We start from the raw sequence: 8,372 nt of genomic DNA, 5'->3' as shown, positions 1-8,372 counted from the left end.
AACTACAGGGGAGGGTCTCTCGGTTTGTTGCTGTGTTTCATTGAGTCAGTCACAGCAGCCTGCAGAGGGGGAGAGAGACAGCGAGACGCTCCACACCAGCTCTGGCAGGTGAGGAGGATGATGTGTGTGTGTGCAGCGCTCTGAAGCATCTCTGAGTCAACACTGCCCGCGGTCAACGCAGATGTGACGGTGGTTAAACAGCGACACCTGGTGGCGGCTGGACACTCGTGCAGATTTTTATGTTTTTTTAAATCATAACGCACCGACACTGTTTTACAAAACAAAATCATTTATTTACAAAATTGCATTTATGATTACATATATATGACGCTAAAGACAAGAATGTGCAAAATACAGCATGAGTTTCACACCCATGATTTCACCCTGGCAGGCCAACACACACACTCACATACTCACACACACGTCACTTCCTGTTCCTGAGGCTGATACCTTCACATCACACCTGTAGGGACTCATCGAGAACAAGCTGGGCGTGTAACAGAACAACACAGATGTATAAAAACAGCTGAACTAATAGATGTGTCAGATCCTGATCAGCCCTCTATAGCTCAGAGAATATCATATGATGACTGTATGTCATGCGGATGGTTCCAGAAATAAGCCACATACAGTGATAACATTATCACACATGTGGTCATCAGTCGTGTCACATGCTTCTCTCTGACAATGCAACACGTGCTTTAGTGCAAATAGACCCACTTTAACACACTTTACATCCACGAAACGCGACGCGGCCAGCGGACGAGCATCAGAGGTGATTTTCACACCTCAAAGCCGACGCGTTTGAGATGTTTACTGACATATGTGCAACTTTCACTTTCAACTGCCCTCAAGTTACTCTGTTGCAATCACCAATCACCAACAGCCCACAACCTCACACCTCTGGCGACTCTGGAGACGATCAGTCGGCAGTCTAACGAGTCTAACAGCTACTTTCTGTGACTCTGTCTAAATTCCTGACATCACACATAATGTGTACGCTGTGCATAGCGCGGTTCCCGCAAGGTTCTGGAATGTTCTCGATGACTAAATCCAAGCTAACGTCAATCACTGTCTTCATATTGCATCAGCTTATTTTATGTAACAGGTACAGGAATAACGAGTTACTTGAGTTGACTTGAGGCAAGTGCAACAGTGAATGTCAGTTGTCATCGTACCAGTTCTTCAAACGTGTCTCAGTAGCTGGCTGGTCAAGTGAGGTTGTATGTCTGTGTGTGTGTGTGTGTGTGTGTGTGTGTGTGTGTGTGTGTGTGTGTGTGCCAAAGAGGGTAGTACAAAAAAAGTAGTGTGTCTTTGAAGTAGAGTAACTGTTAAAATCAACCCTTTAAACCTGATTCACTTTGTGGAGTGAATTTACCAGATTTTAATCTTATAATGTCACATGATCACTGATCCACATGTCAGCAGTCCTGAAGTCTTCCATGGATGGAGGTTCACACCTTTGCTTACTTCCCCTGCTGGTCTACGCAGTGTCAAAGGTACTGTTGTTCTTTGGCATTATTCCAGTTTTCAGATGCTGTCTCACAGTATTGACAGCAGGCAAACACTGTTAAAGTTCAAGCATAACCTGCAGCGTAACACTTTGTTTTTTTGTTCCCGTCACTGTTTGGTCAGCCCACGGGTTATTCCATTAGTGACACTAGCGCTGTATGTGTCGCTTTGAGGTTGAAGTCTTTTTTTCCATGCGTGCCAGTCAGTCCCAACAGAAGCTTTTTGGTTTCAGAAGCAGCTCGTTATAGGTCAACGGTGTTTTCATGTGTCAGATCAGACTCCTGTAAGACGATGTCCTTCCATTCCTGCCATCTCAGTTGATGATGCCGGCAAACGTGTTGATTGGTAGAGGAAGTCCTTTGCACATGTATTTGCTCAGTCCGGCGTCTTTGTCGTCTCCCAGCTTATATTTGGACATGCTCTTCTGCACGCAGTATCCGGGGTCCAGACAAGGGGTGATCTCGATGCTGAACATCGACGAGAGTTTGGGTTAAGATTCAACAAGACTGTGCTAACGAGGTGTTATGAGCGAAAATGAATGAATATGTCAATAAAATGAATGAGAAAGGGAGGCAGTTTGAGGACAGGCAGAAATTACACCTTGATTTGAAACACTGGCTGGGTTTTTTCTTTGAGTGTAATATTCCATCAAACATCTATTTTTTTTTTTGATGAAACACCAAAACCTTCATATGACATGAACTCAGTGGTGCAAACCTGCAGTGCAACATACCTCTGCACATTTTTGTAGGTTCTGCGACAATCTTTGTCCAGTGTCACTGTGAAACATCGAGACTCCAGAGAGCGAATCTTAATCTTGCTGGTCCGAATCTTCGACTCCTGCAGATTACAAATCATACATTATACATTTATATAGTACGAGTAGTTTGAACATTCACAGTCTTTGTCTGTGGTGTTGCCTTGACTTACCACGACGTTGTTTTTAGTTTTTGTTGGGGATTCATTTAATGTCAGTGTCAAACAGTTGAGATCTGTGAGATAAATGATGACAGAACATATGGAGCGTTAGATTAACACACAGAAAAATATTTTTTTTAAAGTGTTAATTACTGTCTGTAAATTAAAAATACTGAACCTTCTGCTTTGCTGGAAGGAATGGCGCTGATCTGAGCTCCTGTCATCCTGACCGATATTCCTTTATCAATGTCTCGGCCGCTCAGCGTCACCTGGACACAAACATGCAAACACAACAGAGGTCACGCTTTTACACAAAGACACACACACACAAAACCTAGACATGGAACTTTTCAGCAGTTCTTCTGGGAACTGATACACCTTTTGGCTACACCAGTATGCACACAGTAATCTAATGAGGAAATAATGGATCTAAAATAAGCAACTTACCTTTGTGTAATTCATTGACACGACGGCGCCGCATACTTCCCCTGAACTCTTCTTCTGTTTATCTGTCGGAGAGTTTGAGGCATGTTGTTAAACTTGATACAGAAAAGAGGGTATGCGCCCACACACACACAAATAAAAACACAATGCACATGTGTCTAACTCACCTCTAACTGATGCTGAGATCTGTCTGAATTCAGGAAAGTCCACCTCCAGATGTGTCAGGAACACCGTTTCCTCAGAATTCTTTCCCACATCTTGTGGGAATGTGATCTAGTAGAAATGAAGCAGCTATTAAAAGCCGGTAGATATTTTGGAAAGTGTGATTGTAGACGAGTGGGGAGCGCAGAAGGAGCAACAACCACCACATAAAACTCGTCATTCTACCTTAACAAAGTAGATGGTGAAGTAGACAGGCTGCTGGCCGCTGCGGACGTAGTAGGAAATGACATCTGAGATGAAGGGATCTTTTGGCCTTCCAGGGTTTTCTCTTTGCTAGAGACAAAGACAGAAGTCATGTACTTGAATTAATGTCTGCCTGCATGCATATATCACCCCAGTTTTAATCTGGTCACACTTGGGTTATGTCAAGAATACTGTGGGTCACTAAAGATCATCGCTTGTGAGGTAATAAGAAAGTGTTCGCTAATTTATGTAGATTGAACAGCCCAGTGTCACGTTTTACTTACACAACCCCTCTAAAGCTGTCACCTTGAGCTTTGCATTACAAACCACATTTACTCCAGCGAAGTATGAGGACAGCAACAAGGAACGGTCTGAACAAGAGTGTTCTCACTGTTTTCTAAAACCACCCTAAACAGCTTTTTCATACATTCCTAATTCTAACAGTATTTATTGTCTCAAGAAAAAGAAAAGTTTGTTCCATCTTCCACTGTAATTCATTTTCATATTACGATGTTCAACTCCAATTATAGTATTTTCGTTTTTGCATTTTGTTTTTCCAGTTTCACTGTCATTCTATTTCCTGTTTAAGCCTACAGAGTCAGAGCAGCTTCAAGACGTCTTTGAGTTCAACCGAGTTGTGGTTTCAGTCAAATCAGGGTACACTAGATTCCTCACTGTAAGTAAGATGTTGTGTAACTTCCTGTGTTTCATCTTCTGACAAAAACAGTTGCTGCGTACATGTGCAACACAACGACTACAAGGCTGTGCATACTTTCACTCTCTTAACCATAAAGAGTTTATCTTTTCTAGGTTTGACTTTCTGAATCTTACCATCTTGGCCAGCTTGGGAATCGTGCAGCCCAAACTCCTGATGTTGCAGTTGTACCACGGGTCCACGTTGCTCAAGTAGGAACCAAGAGAGCAGGGATCCCCACTGGATGGATGGAGGTTTTCCTACAAATAGGGAACATGAAAGTGGAACTCAAAATACCTCAAACTTTGCAGATCAACAGACTGCACGCATTAGTTCTATTGGTTCTTGTTTTAGTGGAATCTGTGTCTGAACGTGTACATGTTAAAGACAAACCATCGTCACAGTGGAAACATGAAACTAAACGACAGTAAGTTACTGAATGTCTGAGAGGTTCTCACAATTTGTAAAAAATCTGTTTGTAAAATTCTCCGTCTTCACAGGGCAGCAGCAAAAAGCTCAGACTGATGAAAGCGTAAGTTCATGGTGGAGAAAAAATATATATTTTCAACTTTTTTTTGGGAGAAATGTGAATGACATCATGCAAGGAGTGAATAAAAGTTACTGAACTAAAAGCAGATACTTAAAAATGCTACCATTTTCAAATATACCAGGAATGACAGTCGAGTCTTGTTTTGATTAATATTATAATAACTATCTGCAAAGCAAAAGCAGTCAAGGATATATAGTCGTAAACTGAAGATGAAGCAGGCAGCCTTTTACTGCTTGACAACTATATTTATAGCAAAGACAAACTAGTTTCTCAGGTAGAGCCAAATTAAATAGTTAATATCTCAGTCTTTCTGTACAGTACCACTTAAAACAAACGAACAATGACTTCATTGTAACAGGCATTTTTACATACTGATCTTCTGTTCTAACAGAAGCCATTCGCTGTCTTATCTTTGGAAACGTGTTTGACTTTCACACAACACCCGATGGCGTGTTGACAAGAGGAAGTTGTCTCACCTTGACTGAGGAGATGGGAGTTCGAGCCGTGCAAACGGGGATGTAGTAGAACTGGAGGTTGACTTTCATTGTAAGAAAAAGCCTCCGCGCTTCCCTTTTCCTGCAAAAGGCCAAACCAAAGATTCGTGAGAGGCTCAAAGTGTGCACAGCAGTTTTGTACCAAGCAGCCTGACCACCCCAGCAAGAAGGTATTGGATTTCAAAACCTGACATTTGCAATAAAAGAAGCAGTGTTTGGCTTCACAAACAAAAAAAGAAAGTAAAGTATCTGTATGTTGTGCTGGAGTAATCAAACTGCTTTATGGTGTCATTGTACCTGAACATTTATGCGATATGTAAGAAGTTTATTTATGATTTAATATGAAGACACACAATCTATTTCCTTTTACTGTGATGACTTATTGATCCTCATGGCTTTAAGGCCTCATTTTGTGTGAATGCTCATTGTATTGCAGCTGAATTCACGAGGCTGGCATACATAATTACATGCAGATCTCAGCTGCGTTTGCCTTTAGCAATTGTGTACACATCGCCCAGTTTGTTGGCTTGAAACCATGTCTCTAAAACTACTACATGACGGGGTAGTGAAGGAATAGAAATGAGGCATCACCGTTTGCAACAACCGAAAGCAACATATTCAGTCACACAAGTGCTGGTGTCACCAAAGCAGCTGCTGTTTAAGAAGCTTTAAGATGTTGTGATACGAGTCCCTCACCTCAACAAGTAGTAGGCCATGGCCAGGCGACCCAGCACCCTGTCGTCCCCCATGGCGACTATCCTGGCGGTGAAGTGCCTCTGCTGCTTGGGGAAGGGATTCTGCATTGCGTTACTTCCTGCGCGCCTCTGCAGGGTGGCCCCTCGTCTTCTTCCACCTTCTCCCCCTCCTCCTCTGAGGCTCGTATGGTCGCCCAGCGAGTCCTGCATCAGCATCATGCCGTCCTTTACGGATGGCTTCATCTTGATGCCTCCGCGCCGCGACAGCGTCGTCGAGTCTTGCTCGCTGGGAGAAGGAGGAGGTTAAATGTCACACTCCAAGCTATGATCAGTTTGAAATAATGCTGCGAGATACGGTTTGGAAACTAGTGAGGAACAACCGATGAGGTTTAGCAGAATAATCTTACAAGTTTCCAACAGGAAATGACATCTGTGAGACTTTATTTCAGGTGTTTTTAAGGGGATTTCAATGGACAATTATGGCTCAAAAATCTAGAAGATGGATAACAGTGGCACGCTTCTGCTCCAAGGTACGCATTCTAAACTATGCAAACCTACAGGTGAAGCTTAAATTATTACAACAAATGTTAGATTTACGTTTTGTATTGCTCGCATGATGTACTCATGTCTGCAGCGTCCGAGGATGACGACTGGGACGGATCAGTGCCGGGGGGCAGATCCTTTTCGATGCCGCTGTCGTTGGACAGAACCGAGAACCGAGGGGTATCTGACAGCATCAGGTCGCCGAGCGGTTCCTGCAGCTCGAAGTCCTCCTGCTCCTGGCTGACGGAGAAATTCTCTGAGGCGGACCTGGGTCGGAACCACTTGGTCAGCTCGTGCCCTGTCAAACACATTAGACATTTGTTATTTACAAGTGAATCAGAGGACGTTTCACATGGAACTCAACACAGCGCACATCGACGCATAGTCCTTTCATTAACAGCTGCTTTCTGACAGCTGTCATGTGTACACAAAAACGTGCGCGCTTCACATGCAGCCTCATGCCTCGTCATAAACGCACCGCAGACATGAGTTTTCTGATCTGTGTTTTATTGCGGAGCCGCAGGGCACACATGCACTTTCTTCCTCGGCACTACAGTTCGTCGACAAGGGGACTTAGCTGCATCCATCTGAGGGATCTATTCACCCTCCTGCAGGGACGGCGTTCGCACATTTGGTCAGTGGCTGCCTTGTGACACCTCAGCCTTTAATGCTTGTTAATGCAAACACATACAGCACACAGGAAACAATCGCTCTCCTTTATTTCCAGTCAGCAGTGTGTGTGTGTGATTATACAGTGACCTTATTGAGGATCGAGTGCAGGCGGGGGCATATCCCGTTGAATCAAAAATCACATGAAGCTATCACAGCTGTCACAGAGTCTACTGAATGTATTGATTTACACCCTGACTGTAATGTGAGAGTCTGAAGACCACACTGTAGATGCGCACATGACTCAGGGTCAGGCAATAGCTGCTCAGATCAGTTTGTTGCAAGTTGTTTTTTCAAGTTCTACCAAGTTCAAAGTTGAGGAACAATCTGTCCTCTCATATTCTGGTAAATGCTATTCTTGTACGCTCACACTTTCAAGCTGCTCCTTCTAATTTTTCACTTTAGTCATTTCTGAAATATTTCAGCGTGACTTTCAAATGCCCCATGCCGTGGTTAAGCTGCACAAATTAATCCATTCTAATTGGACAATGGGGCTACTGTACATGAGTAAACTTTGATTTGGAAAGGATTTCTCTGTGTGATTTTGTGTCACAGTGTACAAAAAGGCGCTTCTCTGCAAAATGACTACTTGCCAGTGATAAGAAAACCGGGGCCATTTACTAGTGATGTCTTTGATGACCAGAAAAAAACAAATATTTCTGCCACCGAACAACAAAACCATTCAGGAAAGAGCAAAAACATAATTCGAAAACATATTCCAGGTTAAATTTGACTTTTAATGGCTATTTTTTTCTGTTCTCTTTTAGGTTGTTTCAGCCCCAGTGTGCAGTAAATCCTTCCTAGTGTACTTAACCTCAGCTGACTGCCAGTAACAACTTCCTCTAGACCCCCCACAGCAACCGAGCCACTCACAAATATCCAGATCCTCTGTCCACAGGTGGAAGCTCATCTCTGGGTTAGGAAGAGGGCAGTCACACAGCGGCGCAGCAGACAATGGCTCTGTGGAGGAAGAGAGCGAGAGAGAGGAAGAGACCAAATCTGTCACAATGACAATCAAAACAAAGCATCCCCCACCTCCACATCTTCCTCTCTGTGAGCGCTGCAGTCCATCCTTCAGTCTTGCAGATGGATGGAAGCAGAGCAGGTTCATCGGATGGGCCATCACGATAACAGCAGCAAAAGGAGTCATGGAAATAGACCTCCGGATATTTTAATCACACAGACAACTGACTAGACAGATCTGTCCGTGGAGGAAACCGCTATAATGGAGGGTCACATGTTTGATCTCAGCGGCAGGCCCTTGTGAACGTAAAAAAAACATGTCCATCACCTACAATGTGAGCTCCAGCAGTACGCTGAACGCCAACGAGCTGGATTTGCAGAACAGTCAGCAACTTAGCTAGGCTGACTGTGAGCTCATTTAGTCACCAAACATAGTTCCTCTGTCACAATATCTGCGACAAGAAAACTGCAATTTGGGACGAGAT

The 8,372-nt window shown here is 43.6% G+C and overlaps 1 protein-coding gene across 2 annotated transcripts in view; it reads right to left on the bottom strand.

Moving 5' to 3' along the window:
* Window positions 1-271: 271 nt before the first annotated feature.
* The window catches only part of pik3r6 (phosphoinositide-3-kinase regulatory subunit 6), a 24,290-nt gene continuing 16,189 nt past the window's right edge, over window positions 272-8,372 (bottom strand). For both annotated transcript variants that reach the window (XM_008278489.1, XM_008278490.1), the window contains exons 10-21: window positions 7,798-7,884; window positions 6,310-6,553; window positions 5,714-5,998; window positions 5,000-5,099; window positions 4,111-4,233; window positions 3,262-3,369; window positions 3,042-3,147; window positions 2,878-2,939; window positions 2,609-2,699; window positions 2,443-2,504; window positions 2,246-2,352; window positions 272-1,979 (exon numbers count right to left, since the gene is read on the bottom strand). In XM_008278489.1, coding sequence (XP_008276711.1) covers window positions 1,826-1,979; window positions 2,246-2,352; window positions 2,443-2,504; window positions 2,609-2,699; window positions 2,878-2,939; window positions 3,042-3,147; window positions 3,262-3,369; window positions 4,111-4,233; window positions 5,000-5,099; window positions 5,714-5,998; window positions 6,310-6,553; window positions 7,798-7,884 — 1,529 coding nt within the window. In that variant the 3' untranslated portion in view covers window positions 272-1,825. The remainder of the gene's footprint in view (window positions 1,980-2,245; window positions 2,353-2,442; window positions 2,505-2,608; window positions 2,700-2,877; window positions 2,940-3,041; window positions 3,148-3,261; window positions 3,370-4,110; window positions 4,234-4,999; window positions 5,100-5,713; window positions 5,999-6,309; window positions 6,554-7,797; window positions 7,885-8,372) is intronic.

This window comes from Stegastes partitus, unplaced genomic scaffold (assembly GCF_000690725.1).
Source record: "Stegastes partitus isolate 25-593 unplaced genomic scaffold, Stegastes_partitus-1.0.2 Scaffold124, whole genome shotgun sequence".
NCBI lineage: Eukaryota > Metazoa > Chordata > Actinopteri > Pomacentridae > Stegastes > Stegastes partitus.
Note: the sequence above shows the minus strand (reverse complement) of the source record. Positions and strands in the feature narration are given on the sequence as shown.